At 39.3% G+C, this 15,278-nt stretch overlaps 1 protein-coding gene across 2 annotated transcripts in view; it reads left to right on the forward strand.

Annotated features, from left to right (window-relative positions):
• The window catches only part of CDH4 (cadherin 4), a 464,937-nt gene that overhangs the window by 261,979 nt on the left and 187,680 nt on the right, over positions 1–15,278 (forward strand). For both annotated transcript variants that reach the window (XM_069072522.1, XM_069072523.1), the window contains one exon: positions 8,231–8,403. In XM_069072522.1, coding sequence (XP_068928623.1) covers positions 8,231–8,403 — 173 coding nt within the window. The remainder of the gene's footprint in view (positions 1–8,230; positions 8,404–15,278) is intronic.

The following is a 15,278-nucleotide window of genomic DNA, read 5'->3' on the forward strand; positions in this document are numbered from 1 at the left end:
ATGTTATATTCAGTGCTCATTAAACATTTATTTAATGTTTACTTTGTTCAAGATGCTCTGCTTGGCACTGAAGTTTGTGGGGTTTGAAGTGGGGGGAGCAGAGTCTAGAAGTTCTATAGTTTTATCCATGTGGGAGCACCAGGTATAAAAGCTCCTTCCACTGATACAAATCAGCACCTTTCTATAACTTACAGTCTTCGAGTTGTCTGAGGGCACTGAGAGGTTTAGTGACTTGCCCAGGGTCACACAACTTATATGTGTGTATATGTATATATGTACATGTATGTATATGTGAGAGAGAGTCAGGATTTGAACCCAAATCTTCTCAACTACATATCTGGCCTTGTTGCTTCTAAGGTACTGAAACTACAAAGGTTACAAAATAACACTCTATCTTTCCCCAAGTAGTTTATCATTTAGAGAGGCTGGGTCAGTGAGTTTGAGGGAGTACGAACACCTACACAGATAAGTGTGACGTGATATAGAGATTGATGGGGTGAGAGGAGTGAGTCAGACTAAATGCCCAAAGAATATTTGAAGAGGGAGAGAACACAATCCCTTTTTTTTCTCATTTCTAGTCAGTCACTTTCTATTTTTCATCACATAGACTCAGAATGGGCAAATCTCTCAACCTACTAAGGTGGTGGTGGTGGTGGGGTGATAGTGGTAAGTAGCAGTAGTAGTAGTAGTAGTAGTAGTGTTGGTGGCGGTGGTGATAGTAATAGTAGCAGCAGCAGTAGAAGGACTGCTGCTGCTGCTACTGGTGGTGGTAGTAGTAGTAATAGCAGTACTGGTAATGGTGGTGGTGGTGGTGGCAGTAGTAATAGTGATTGTGGTGGTAGTGGTGGTAGTAAGGATAAAAATAAGAATAACTTCCATTTCTTTAAGGTTTGTTACCCCCAACAACCTTGTGAGGGAGATGGTATGAGTATTATTATCTTAGGTTTACAAATGAGAAAACTAAGGCTCAGAGAGGCTTTTCCAGGGTCTCAAAATTATTTCAGTCATAGGATCGTAGAATGAAAGCTAAAAGGACCTGGGAGATAATCTAATCCAATCTCACCATTTTACAGAAAAGGAAGTCAGAGAAATTGAGCGACATTATCACACAGGTAATAAGTGGCATAGTCAGTATTTGAACTCAAGTCTTCAGAATGAAAATCTAGTGCTCTTTCTACCACATTGCCCTAATATCCTTTTCTTTCCCCTATTAAATATTCCATCTCAGTGAAATAGGAGGTCCCCCCTGGATCTAGCTAGACGTATGAGTACAACACTGTTGGGGGAGTCTGGTTTATCCAACCCATGGCCCAACCTTCTTTACCACCACCATGATTTCCTGCTCTGTTACTCCTGCCTGGTTCTGGAGAGAATCAGTCTGTGACACTCTCCAATTGGCCAGAAGAGATCTGTTTTTTATTTCCCTGGCTAAATGCATGAGAGAGGTTGTGTGCTACAGACAGGATGTAATGAGACACCCACACCCACACCCTTAGTATGCCTGAAAGCCGAGATTTGAACAGAGTAGTGTCACTGAAGCTTTTTTTTTTTCTGTTTCCAAGAATGGCAAAGCATATCCTAGGCCAGAGACGAGGCACCTGCAAGAGGTGATAGAGAGGGGTGAGAGAGGGAGGAAGGTTCAGGTTTCATGCTGAGATAACATCCGGTAATATTCTGGGACCTGACTCCTTACAATAAAATCAAATCACTAGAACACAAGAAAGACTACTAAAAAGAAAATCAGGAGAGGTAGGTTTTAGGTGGCACTGGGCATGGCATCAAAAAGACTTGAGTTCAAATATTTCAGATGCTTATTAGCTGTGTGACCCAGTGCAAGTCACTTAACTACTGCCTGCCTCAGTTTCCTCATCTATAAACCGGACATAATAATAGCACCTACCTCCATGATTGTTGTGCAGATAAATTATGCTATTTGCAAAAAGGCTTTGCAAACCTTAAAGCCTTATGTAAGTTCTAGTTATTATTATTATTACCCTGTCACTAACTTTCTGTGTGACCTTAGACAAATTATTTCCTATCTCTGGGCTTCAATTTCCTCATCTATAAAATCAGGGAGTTGAACTATGGTTTCTAAGGTCCCTTTCAAGTGCAGTATTTTGACTTTTATAGATGTTTAGGTGTTGGTCTTGTGCTGTTTTTCCCCTTCCTTAACACAGTATTTAGTGCAGTGCTGACGATACTCAATGTCTTCAATGCCTGTTTTCTTTTTTTTTTTTTTCTTATTTGGTGTTTTGTTTTCCCCAATTACATGTAAAAACTATTTTCAACATTCATTTTTAAAACTGAGCTCCAAATTATCTCCCTCCTTCCCTACCCTCGTCATTGAGAAGGCAAGTAATTTGATATGGTTATATGTGAGTAGTCATGCAAAACATTTCAGTATTAGTCATATTGTAAAAGCAAACAGACCAAAATAAAAAACCGAGAAAGATAAAAGAAAAAAATTTTAAAGTATGCTTTAATCTGTATTCAGACTCTATCAGTTTTTTTCTCTGGGGTGGATAGCATTTTTCATCATAAGTCCTTCAGAGTTGTCTTGTATACATTCTATTGCTGAGAATACCTAAGTCATTCATAGTTGATGACCTTACAATATTGCCATTATTGTGCACAGTGTTCTCCTGGTTCTACTCATTTCACTTTGCATCAGTTCGTGTAAGTCTTTCCAGATTTTTCTGAGAGGATCTAGTTCATCACTTCTTATAGAACAATAATATTCCATCACAATCACATATACCATTTGTTCAGCCAGGTGATAGGCATCCCCTCAGTTTCCAATTCTTTGCTACCAGAAAAGATCTGCTATAAATATTTTTGTATATATAGGTTATTTTCCATTTTATTTTTTACCTTTTTGGGGAAACAGACCTAATAGTGGTATTGCTAGGTCAAAGTGTATGCATAGTTTTATAGTCCTTTGGGAATAGTTCCAAATTGCTCTACTTTAATGATTGAATCAGTTCACAACTCTACCAACAGTGCAGTAGTGTCTCAATTTTCCCATATCTCCTCCAAAATGTGTCATTTTCCTTTCTGTCCTATTAGCCCATCTATGAGGTAGTACCTTAGAATTATTTTAATGTGCATTTCTCCAATTAATAGTGACGTAGAGTATTTTTTTAATATGGCTTTAATTACTTCATCTGAAAACTGTTCATATGTTTTCATCATTTATCAATGGAGGAATAGCTCATTCAACTCATTTCTCTATTTGAGAGAAGAGGCCTTTATCAGAGAAACTTGCTTCAAAAAAATTTTTTTATGATTATGATTGCTAACTATATCCTATTTTACCCTGTTTATTCTATTCTCTCTCTCTCCTTTTACTTTGTCCTTCCCCAAAGTTTTTATCTGTCCCCCGTCCCCCACTCTTTCTTCTATGAGGTTCTCCCTTTTGGTTATCTACTTCCCCTACTACTTTCAGGTAGGGTAAGATAGTTTTCTATGCCCAATTGAGTATGTATGTCATTGCCTCTTTGAGTCAATTCCAATGAGAGTCAGGTTCAAGAATTCCCTTCCACCTGTCCCATCTTCTCCTCCACTGTAAAAATTGTTTTTTTAATGTGATAATATACCCGATTCTGTCTCCCCCTTTCCCTTTTCCCCAGTGCATTCCTCTTTCTCACCCCTTAATTTTATTTTTTTAGATATAATCCCATCATGTTCAACTCATATCTGTGCCCTATACTCCCTCTAACAGCCCTAATTATGAGAAAATTATTGTGAGTTACAAGTATTATTTTCTCATGTAGGAATGTAAACAGTTTATCCTTATTAAGTCCCTTGTGATTTCCTTTTCCTGTTTACCTTTTTATACTTCTCTTGAGTCTTGTATTCAAAAGTCAAATTTTCTATTCAGTTCTGGTCTTTTTTGTCAGGAATGCTTGAAAGTCTTCTATTTCATTGAATGTTTATTTTTTTCCCTGAGGGATTGTACTCAGTTTTGTTGAGCAGGTGATTCTTGGTTGTAATCCTAGCTCCTTTGCTCTCTGCAATATCATATTCCAAGTCCCCTAGGACTTTAATATATAAGCTGCTAAATCTTGTGTTATTCTGACTGTGGCTCCATGATACTTGAATTGTTTCTGTGTGCTTGCAACATTTTCTCTTTGACCTGAGAGCTCTGAATTTTATCTATAATATTCCTGGGAGCTTTCATTTGGGTATCTCTTTCAGGAGATGATTGTTGGATTCTTCTAATTTCCATTTTATCCTTTTGTTCTAAAATATCAGGGCAGTTTTTCTTGGTAATTTCTTGAGAGATGATGTCTAGGCTCTTTTTTGTTCATAGCTTTCAGAAAGTCCAATAATTTTCAAATTATCTCTCCTGGATCTATTTTCCATGTCAGTTGTTTTTCCAATGAGATATTTCACATGATCTTCAATTTTTCATTCTTTTGGTTTTGTTTTATTGTTTCTTGTTATTTCCTAGAGTCATTAGCTTCCACTCACTCAACTCTAATTTTTAAGGAATTATTTTCTTCAGTGAGCTTTTTTATCTCCTTTTCTTTTTGGCCAACTCTACTTTTTAAGGAGTTCTTTTCTTCAGTGAATTTTTGTGCTTCTTTTTCCATTTGGTCAATTCTTCTTTTTAAGGATCTCTTCAATGAATTTGTGTGTATCTTTTTTTCCATTCGGCCAATCCTCTTTCTTCAGATGTTATTTTCTTGAATATTTTTTGTTCCTTCTTTATTAAGAACTTGACTCTTTTTTCATGACTTTCTTATATCACTCTCATTTCTCTTTCCAAATTTTCCTCTACATCTCTTACTTGATTTTTAAATTTCTTTTTGAATTCTTCCATGACCTAAGACAAATTCATGTTTTTTTCTTAGAGGCTTTGGATGTAGGAGTTTTGACTTGGTTGCCTTCTTCTGAGTGTGTTTTGATCTTCCTTGTCACCATAGTAACTTTCTATAATCAGAATTTTTTCTGTGTTTTTGTTTATTTTTTCTAGCCTTTTTTTAAATTTTTAATTCTTTGCTAAAGTAGGGATCTGCTTCCAAGGTGGATGATGCACTATGCCAAGCCTCAGGGGGATTGTGCAGTTATTTTCAGAGATACTTCTAAGGCCCTGTAAGTTTTTAGTTCTTCCAAGGTAGTATGATCTAAGTAAAGGTGTATTTACTACTCTCTTGAACTATGCTCTTGTCTGTGAATGACCACAAGCACTCTTGCTCCATTGTGGTGCAAGCTCTGGTGTGCTACTACTCCTTCTTGCCCTAGGACCACCACCCAAGACTGTCACCCAAGTCTGAGTATAGGCAGGGCAACAGAGTCCTGCCCCCCTAGTGCCAGCCAAGAGACCCTTGTAAGCTCCTTCTGACCAGTTGTTCTACCCCTTTACCATCTGTGCGCCAAGGGCTCCAGAAGTAGTTGCCACCACTGCTGATTCAGTGACTCCCAAGGCCTGCTCCTAGTTTGCTGGAACCCAATCTGGTGCTGTATTGCACTGGGCTCCACTCTCACCAGGGTGTGACAGACCTTTTTTTGACAACCTTCTATCTTTTCTTGGGCTGGAAAACTACCCTGTCCTTTTGTGGGTAATGCCACTCTAGAATTTGTTTTAAGGCATTATTTAAAGGTATTCAGAGGAGTTTGGGGAGAGCTCAGGTGAGTCCCTGCCTTTTTTTCCAACATCTTGGCTCCACCCCCTCCTCAACACCTGTTTTCCAACTAGCCATGTGAAGGCAACAAGGTACAACAGAAAAGCCCCAACTTTAGAGACAGAAGTACTGGGCCAAAATGACATCTCTGACACTTGCTACTTGTGTGACCTTGGACAAGTCACTTAACTTCACTGGGCCTCAGTTTCTTCATCTGTAAAATGAGGGGTTGGATTTGATGACCTGTGAGATTCCTTTCAAGCCTAAACCCTATATGTATACTATAGGAGCCTTTGATCCTATATAAAATTCACAGAATCTTAGATTTGTAAAGAACCTCAAACACTATCTTGTTCAACTCGTTGAATAAGAATACCTTCTCCAATATTCCCAATTGGCCTTCCAGTATCCGCCTTCGAGACCCCACTATCTCAAAAAACATTACTTACTTTTTAGAAAGCTCTGACCATTAGAAAGTCCTTCCTCATGAACTTCCTCTGAAGTCTATATTTCATTTTGTTTTGGGGGCTGGATCTAGGAGAGAAAATTAAGTTCAAATCCTCATTTATCAGGTGAGGAAACTGGGTTCAGAGAGACTTGCCTAGGATTATACTTACTTAATACTTAGAACTTCGTAGTAGAGCTGGTTCTGGAATCCAGTGCTGCATTCTGGTGAGTTGGAATCTGTTACCCTGAAGAATCACTTCTACCCATTGGTACTAGCTGTGCCCTTTGACCAATTCTGACAACATTTATTAAGCTTCTTCTATGTGGGCATCAATCAATAAGTGAAGGCAGCTTGCATCTAGACCTAGAAAGCCCTTAAGAAATGTTTGTTGAGACTAACATGACAAAACAGGAAAATTATAAATGTTGGAGAAGATGTGGGAAAATTGTAGAGTTGTGAACTGATTCGACCATTCTGGAGAGCAATTTGGAACTATGCCCAAAAGGCTATAAAAATGTGCATACCCGTTGACCTAGCAATACCACGTCTAGGGCTATATTCCAAAGAGATCATAAAAATGGGGAAAGGGTTTACATGTACAAAAAATATTTTTAGTAGTTGTTTTTGTGGTGGCCAAAGAACTGGAAATTGAAAAGATTGCCCATCAATTGGGGAATTGCTGAACAAGTTGTGGTGTATAAATGTAATGTAATACCATTGTGCTATATAAAAAAATGATGAGTAGGTAGACTTCAGAAAAACCTGGAAAGACTTGTATGAACTGATGCTGAGTGAAGTGAGCAGAACCAGGAGAACATTGTACACAGTAACAATCACATTGTGTGATGACTGCCTTTGATAGACTTAACTCTTCTCAGCAATTCAAGGACCTAAAACAACTCCAAATGACCCATAATGGAAAATTCCATCTACATCCAGAGAAAGAAATATGGAGTCTGAATGCAGATCAAAGCAAACTATTTGCTCTCTTTTTTTTTGTTTTTTTCTTTTTCATGGCTCCTCCCATTAGTTCTAATTCTATACAACATGACTAATGTGAAGATATGTTTAATAAGAATATATAGAGAGAATCTATATCAGATTGCATACCATCTTGGGGAGAGGGGGAAGAGGGAGGCAGAGAAAATTAAAAACTTATGGAAGTGAATATTGAAAACTAAAAATTAATTAATTTTTTAAAAAAGAAATGTTTGTTGAATTGAATGTCCCAGTGCTAAGTGCCAGGGATACAAAGGCAAAAAATAAAACCATCCCTGCCATCAATAAGGTTACATTTTCCTGGGGGCTTGGAATACAATGTGTCATAGAAAAATAAATACAACACAATTTGAGAAAGAAGTGAGAATTAACAACCGAGGAGCAAGAGAGATCAGGGAAGGTTTTATGGAGGGAATCTTACCTGATCTGAGCCATGAAGGATGATATAGTTTCTTAGAAACAGAGATGAGTAGGATTGTGTATCAGGTGTGGGGAAGAGCTTGTGCAAATGATCAGAGACAGGAAAAGTAAAACTAAGTTCAAGGAACAGCTAAAAATAAAGTGTGGCTAAAACAAAGAGTGCATGAAAGGAGCAATATGAGATTAGATTCAAAAGGCAGTTTGGAGTTGGATTGTGGAAGCCCTTGAATGCTAGGCCAGTGAGTTTGTATTTTATCCTGGAGGAAGTGGAAAGCCATTGAAGTGAGCAGCAATCATGTCTTCTCTGCCATGTTACTCTTATTGAACAGACCTTTCTTCTCTAAGCTGAATATTTCTAGTTCTTTCAACTGAACCTGTAATGACTGTCTCTGGTCTCCCTCACCATCCTGGCCTATATCCCCTGAATATACCCCAGTTTGTTTATGCCTTTCATAAAATGTGTCATTAATCAGTGGAGGGAGTGGGGGTGGTGGGAAGCAGTATGAGAAAGAGTATTAGCCTGGGAGCCAGGAGTCCAAGGTCTCTATGCCAACTCTAAGTACTAATTAAATAATCCTGGGCAAGTAACTTCTCTCTGAACTTGTTTCCTCACCTGACAAATGAGGGTTTGGACTTAATTATCTCTCTTCAGTCCAGCCCTTGAAACAAAACAAAATGAAAACAAACTATGATTATAAATTCTGCTTTACCTAGTGTTGAATTCTTTCTGTTCCAGGTACTTATGTGATGACTGTAACAGCCAACGATGCTGATGACAGTACCACTGCCAATGGCATGGTGAGGTACCGAATTGTGACTCAGACCCCTCAGAGCCCATCCCAGAATATGTTCACAATTAACAGTGAGACGGGAGATATTGTCACAGTAGCAGCTGGACTGGACCGAGAGGTAAGATGAAGAGGGTGGGTTGATATCTCTGATGATAATGGCCCTCATTTGACAACAGTAATCTGCCTTTTTGAAGAGAACTGCAAGATGTGCCCAACATGAGAGAAAATCTGATTCTGGTCCACATTTGTGCCTTCCTATTCAGTAATACAGTCTACTTTGTGGCTTCCAAAAATCCATGTTGTCCTATTTAGACTTAGCAATTTTGAAATAATCAGGAAAATTGGCCCTAAGATGTTTGTTCTCATGCCTCTGAGTCCAAGTGTAATGTCGTGAGGAGAGCCTCCTGTGTAGAGGATTCACCACCCAGCACGTTAATGGACTCCCCTGCAGTTGCCTATCTGTTTGTCATTTTCCATCTGCTCGTCAGTAAGTAGAGCCACAACACTCTCATTTACACATCCTAAATTGGATGCTGCCCTTATAAAGCCCTCTCCCCTTTGCCTTTCCAGACCACAGAGACCCCAACCCCTACAGGGCTTTGTCTCTGGGGCCTTGTAGCAGCAAGCACCCCAAGCACGTCTTCAGGGTTTGCTGCCCATACAGGTTCTTGGATCTGCTTTGTTAAAGGAAAGCAACTCACAATGGGTTAACAAGCTTACTTTAATCAGTCAGACATATATCGTTTACCTTGTTCAGGGGAAAAAGGTCAGCACCCCAAACTTCAGAATATACAGGCAGAATTATCAAGACAGAAACAGATCAAGTAGACAGATTTCCAAACTGTCCAACCATTACATCCATACCAAATCAGCATCTGGGTTTTTCAAAGCCGGGGGGGCCCTGGACAACGGCTTCCCAGAATACAGATCAAATCACAGAACACTTCTCAAAGTGAGCCCCCAAACTGTCCAAGCCTCACATCAGGGCTTATATAGCCTTCTCCTGGCTCAGAGAATGTAACAACCTTATTGACTCACTGGCCAATCAAAAAGTATCTACTGAAAAACAAGCCTCCCACCCCAGACTTCAGGTGCACTTTAGCCTAGGGGCAGGGAAGATCTTCTAAATTTGCATTCCCATTACAGGCCTTTGTCACTATGACTGCCTTTCTGAACATGAACTCTTGGTGCTGCCAAAGTGGGGCTTCCTGGGGCTGGGGCTGAATACAAACTCTTCTTCAAAAGTGGAAGACCTCAAAAGATGATATTGTTCCTGGGCATGACACTTTATGCTTCTCTAATTGCCTTTACCATTATTATCTCCTACAATCCTCATAGCACCGCTATTGGGACGGTACAATAATAATTATTCAATAGTGTTCTGAATAGAAACACTATGGTGTAACAGATAAGAGTTCTGGGTGGGGAAACAGGAAGATTCAGGTTCAAAATCTACCTCTAACACTGAAGAGTTGTGTAATGTCATCAAGGCTCAAACAACTTCATAAGATTTAGGTACTACATTGAAGAAAGGTTGAAATCTGTGTTTATGGTAAATCCTTATGCTAAGATTTTTCTGTACTGATGTAATCATAGGTCTTTGATGTATTTGTATCGGTGTGAATATGAGACAAGTAGGTAGAACCATAGTGCACAGAGCACTGGGCCTGGAGTCAGGAAGACCTGAGTTCAAATCCAGTCTCAGAAACACACTAGCTATGTGACCCTAGGCAAGTCACTTAATCACTGGTTACTTCAATTTCTTCATCTATAAAATGGGGATAGTAATAGCACCTACCTCCCAGGGTTGTTGTAAGAATGAAATGAGGTAATAATTATAAAATGCTTAGTACAGTACCTGGCACATAACATTATATAAATGTTACCTGTTATTACAGTTGGGTAAGCTAGGTGGATAGAGATCTGGGCCTGGAGTCAGGAAGACTCATCTTCAAAAGTTCAAATCTGGCCTCAGAGACTAGCTACGTGACCCTGCATAAGTCATTTAACCCTGCTTGCCTGAGTTTCCTCTGTATAAAATGAGCTGAAGGAAATGGCAAACCATTCTAGTATCTTCCAAGAAAACCCCAAATGGGGTCACAAAGAGTCAGACATGACCGAAAATGACTGAACAAATTATTACAGTTATTACTAAAGAAAAGTATGTATAAGTATTAGTGAATAATATCATAGATTTTCCTCAGGTTTTTAAAGAATCGATATTAAGTTGTTTCTCTACTGATAATAGTTTACAGTGATTCCTTTTTAAATTTTAATTCATTTTGTAATTTTTTTTCAGGGCCAGCCCCCTCAAATGACACTTCTTTTAAAGGAAAAAAAAATATTTCTATTCATTGGGAAAAAAATTGGTTAAAGGTCGTATTCAGATTTCCCACAACTCAGATTCAGAGAATAAGTGGTCCATATCCATAAAGATGAACTAATTACTCACATTTCTATAGCCCTTTACAATTTACAAAGCATTTTTGTGGTGACAACTTTGCATGGTAGGTAGTAGAATAGTTGTCTCCATCAGACACTTTCTAGTTGTGTGACCCCGGGCAAGTCACTTAACTTCTGTTTGACTCAGTTTCCTCCTCTGTAAAATGGGGATAATAACATCATCTATCTCCCAAGGTGACTGTGAGGATAAAATGAGATAATAATTGTAAAGCACTTATTAGCATATTGCCTAGAACATAGTAAGTGCTATGTGAACGTTAGCTATCATCATCACCATCATCTCCCAGATGCGGAGTCTAAGGCGAAGAGAGACCAAATGCTTAGTAGAGCCAAGTCTAGAACCAGGTCTCCTGAGTTTTTAGGCCATCACATTTTCTGTTACACCCAGCTGATCATGAACATCCACTGATTTCCAGCAAAGACTATGTATGTGGGCAGAGAAGTGCCAAACAGGTTTGAGAAGTATCTGTACCCTGAGAGGTGCCTAAGGGTAAGGATTGTACAAGTTAGAGAACCAACCCTAGCCAGCAAGCCTTGGCCCTGAGGGCTCTGAGTACTTTGAACACCTGAGATGGGGGTAATGGGAGTCATATTTGTTTAAAAGGGGGGGGGGCAGTTAGGTGGCACAGTGAATAGAGCACCAATCCTGGAATCAGGAGGAGCTGAGTTCAAATCCAGTCTCAGACACTTGACACATCTACTAGCTGTGTGACCTCTGGCAAGTCACTTAACATCAATTGCCTTGCCTTCCCCCCTCAAACAGAATTTAAAAAGAAACACACAAAAACTTGTCCCATTGTGTCCCCCTGAATTCCCAGCAGTGTTCATCAACCAGATCCAGCCAAGAGGATGCACTTGGTACATGCCAGATTTTTTCCACCATGTGTTCTAAACCATTAAAAGAAAAGCAGGATAAATAATGATTTTTCCCCCATCATCCCCTGGGAAGGCATTTTCCCATATAGCATAAATGGCTATCTGGGCACATTGCCACTTAGTTCCATCATGAGCAAATCGAACAGTGTCTCAAACTTTAGAGTCACAGAGGTTGTGTTTATCTTGCACTTTTCTAGACTGACACCATGTAGGCAATCCCTCTGTCACTGTCCACAGCAGGAGCTGAGTTCACCCAGGATCTCCCAGAGAGACCTTATCATGGTACCCCTCCACCAGCTTCACTCCCCAGCGCACAGTCTGACAGGCATGTTTGCTCTGTAACCAAAGAGGCCCAACAGTGATTGTAAAAATAATTTACCCTAGATAAATAATTTGACACTCAGAACCTTGTGGAAATGCTGGTTACATATCAGAACAAACACTGTGGTTTTTGACTAGCTGGCTGTTTATTTGCTGATGCTGAAACAGCTGTTTCCCAATGGCAAACTCTTGCTTTTACCCCCTGAGTTTTCTTTGGGTTTAGTACATCTGCAGATGCCACTAGAGAATGATCCTCTAGGGGTGTAATGGGAATGAGAGGGAGAGCAAAACAATAAATTGAGAGCTCCACAGTGGATGGGCAATGACATCTGGTTTTTTAAGATGTTGTTTTCTCATGATGAGTCTAATAGAACAATGAAGTGCTGCCTTCCATGTTCACTGGTACTCAAATCTGGTGAGGTTCTGCTCCTGGGATTGTTCAGTGCTAAAGAATACAGCTGAATTATTTGACCACAAGTTCCTAAAACCTTCTACCTGTAGTCAAATCAGTTAGTTTCCATAATTTCATTCATTTTAAGGAAATAAATTCCAAATTATTAAGTTAAAAAACATCCGATCACTTATCTGCTACTTTTCCCAGCATTTCCAAACATCACAGTGTGGTCAACTTTTGTTTCATCTCACTGAAAGATATAAGAGAAGAAGCCAAAGTATATTTCTTTTGTTTTTAAGCAATTGGGGTTAAGTAACTTGCTCAAGGTTACACGGCCAGTTATTTCTGGGTGTGGTGGTAAGTATCTGAGCCCGGATTCAATCCCAGGTCATCCCAACTCTGGGGCCAGTGCTCTTACTCACTGTGCTAACTGGCCGCCCCCAAAGTATGTTTCTATTTGACCTTGGAATTTGCTATATTATTCATTTACCTCACAAATAAGTTTGCAATCCCCGAATAAGAATCTTGCCACCTTGTTTTTGCAAAGTTCCTGTCTTACACATCCTCAACCCTGGATCACTACCCATCTTCCATCTCTATTCCTACTCCTAAACCACTGAACGTTGCTGGAAGAAGTCACAAAATCATGTCAATTGGGTCCACTCCAATTGTAATCTAACAAAGTGTTATCTAAATTGGACTTGTCTATTATGGATGCACCAAAATGCTACCATTCATTTCTGATTGACCCTCAGTCTCTTTTCCCACAATCTCTTCCAAATCTCCTCCTGTCTCCTCAAGCTCTCAGATCCGGCCCTACTCACTTCATAACCAATGACCTGACTTCCTACTTTACTGAGATCAAGGACATCCATCCTAGGCTCCTTCTATCCACCTCCTCCATATCTCAAATTCTCTACATCCTTTCCCTCCAGCTTTGTTCCAGTCCCTGAGGAGTAGGTGGCCCTTCTCTTTGCAAAAGCTAATCCCTTTAGTTGTTACTTTGATTCCATTCCTCCCCTGTCTTTCAGAAACTTTTCCCATCAATCATTGTCTCTCTCTTTTATCTTCATTCTTCCCCTATCTAGAGTCTTCTTTCCTATTGCCTAAAAATATATTCATCTCTCTTATCCTTAAAAAGCTTCCCTTGACACTGCCATTCACTTAAAGTATCAGCCTATATTTCTTTTCCTTTTCACAGAATCACAGAATTTCAGAGTAGAAAGAGACCTTAGTGGCCATCTACTCCAACCCAAAGCCAAAAAAAGAATCCCCACTACAGTTTATCTGACAAATGGTCATCCAATCTTTGCTTGAAGACCTCCACTGAGCAGGAATACACTGCCAGGAGGGAAGCCATTCTATTTTTGGACAGTTCTAATTATTAAAAAGTTTTCCCCTGTTGTCAAACCTAAATTTGTTTTTTTTGCAATTTTCAACTATTTCTCCTAGTTTGGCCCTCTGGGGCCAAACAGAATAAATCTCCACTTCATGGCCTTTCAAATGCTCAGCTACATTGTGTCCCAAATGTCTTCTCTTTTCTAGGCTAAATATTCTCAGTTCTTCCAACTTTTGCCATTTAACTCCTAGAAACTCCATATACTCACCACCAAATTCTTCCTCAATTCTTTATAATTCAGTTTATTGTGCCACTCCTCTACTGAATCTGCTCTTACAAAAATCACTCATGCTTTCTTATTGTGCAATTAAAAAACCTTTTCTCATTTCTCATTCTCGTTGACCTCTCTACACTTTCAACAATTAACACCATCCTTACTTCTTAAATATTCTCATCTCCCTTTTTGCTCTCTCCTGGGTCTCCTTCTACCTAACTTACCACTCTGGTTTTCTTCAATGATTCATCATTTTCTTCCTATCTTCTAAGCATAGGTATCTCCCAAGGCACTGACCTGGGCCCTCTTCTTCCTCTGTATTCCATACTCTTCCTCTATATACTTCCTCTATATTCTTTTCCTTGGTGATCGCAACCACCTACCCTTAAGTGTTCAACTGTCATGCAAATAACTCCTGAATTTATATATTGAGTCTTAATCTCTCTCCTGAACTCTAATCTCACATCTCCAGTTCCATTTGGATGTCTCAATCTAAATTACCGAGTATTCACATTCAATGAGTTAAAAGAATTCATTAGCTTCAGTTCTAAACCCAAATTTCCTCCGAAATTCACTATTTCTGTTGAAAGGACCATTATTCTCTAAGGTATCAAAACTTGAGGCCTCAGAGTAGTCAGATGATTCTTCACTATCACATACCTTTTGATTGTGTGTTCACAATATCTCGAGTGATAGAGCCTACCCCTACTGGCTTGTAAAAGCTGATTGTTACATTTTCAGTATGATATTTGTTACTGTTTGTTACATTTTCAGTATGATATTTGTTACTGTTGTTCAGTTGTTTTAGTTGTGTCCAACTCTTTGTGACCCCATTTAGTATTTACTTGGCAAAAATTGCAGAGTAGTTTGCCATTTTCTTCTCCAGTTCATTTTACAGATGAGGAACTGAGGCAAACAGGGTTAAGTGACTTGCCCAGGGTCACGCAACTAGTAAGTGTCTGAGGCTGGATTTGAATTCAAGAAGATGAATCTTCCTGACTCCAGACCCCACACTCTATCCACTGCATCACCTAGCTGCCTAAGAAGATTTTCACCTTTGCAATATTATGTTGATTGGTTAGACTTTAGAAAGTGATAGGAAGTTATTAATAATGAAAATTAAACTTAAAAGCATGTCATGCGTACTTTTTTTTTGAGAGCTAGTTGTTAAACATTTACCAGTACCATTCCTTTCTCCACTCTCACTGCCACCAGTCCTCTTCAGGCCTTCCTCACCACTCATCTGGACTATTTTAATAGTTTCTCAATTGGTCTCCTTGCCTGTGGGTTCCACCATCTCTAATCCATCCTTCACCAGTTATCAAA

The sequence above is a fragment of the Petaurus breviceps genome, unplaced genomic scaffold (genome assembly GCF_028583685.1).
Source record: "Petaurus breviceps papuanus isolate PSGF00001 unplaced genomic scaffold, PetGlider_PUasm1.0 90847, whole genome shotgun sequence".
Classification (NCBI taxonomy): domain Eukaryota; kingdom Metazoa; phylum Chordata; class Mammalia; order Diprotodontia; family Petauridae; genus Petaurus; species Petaurus breviceps.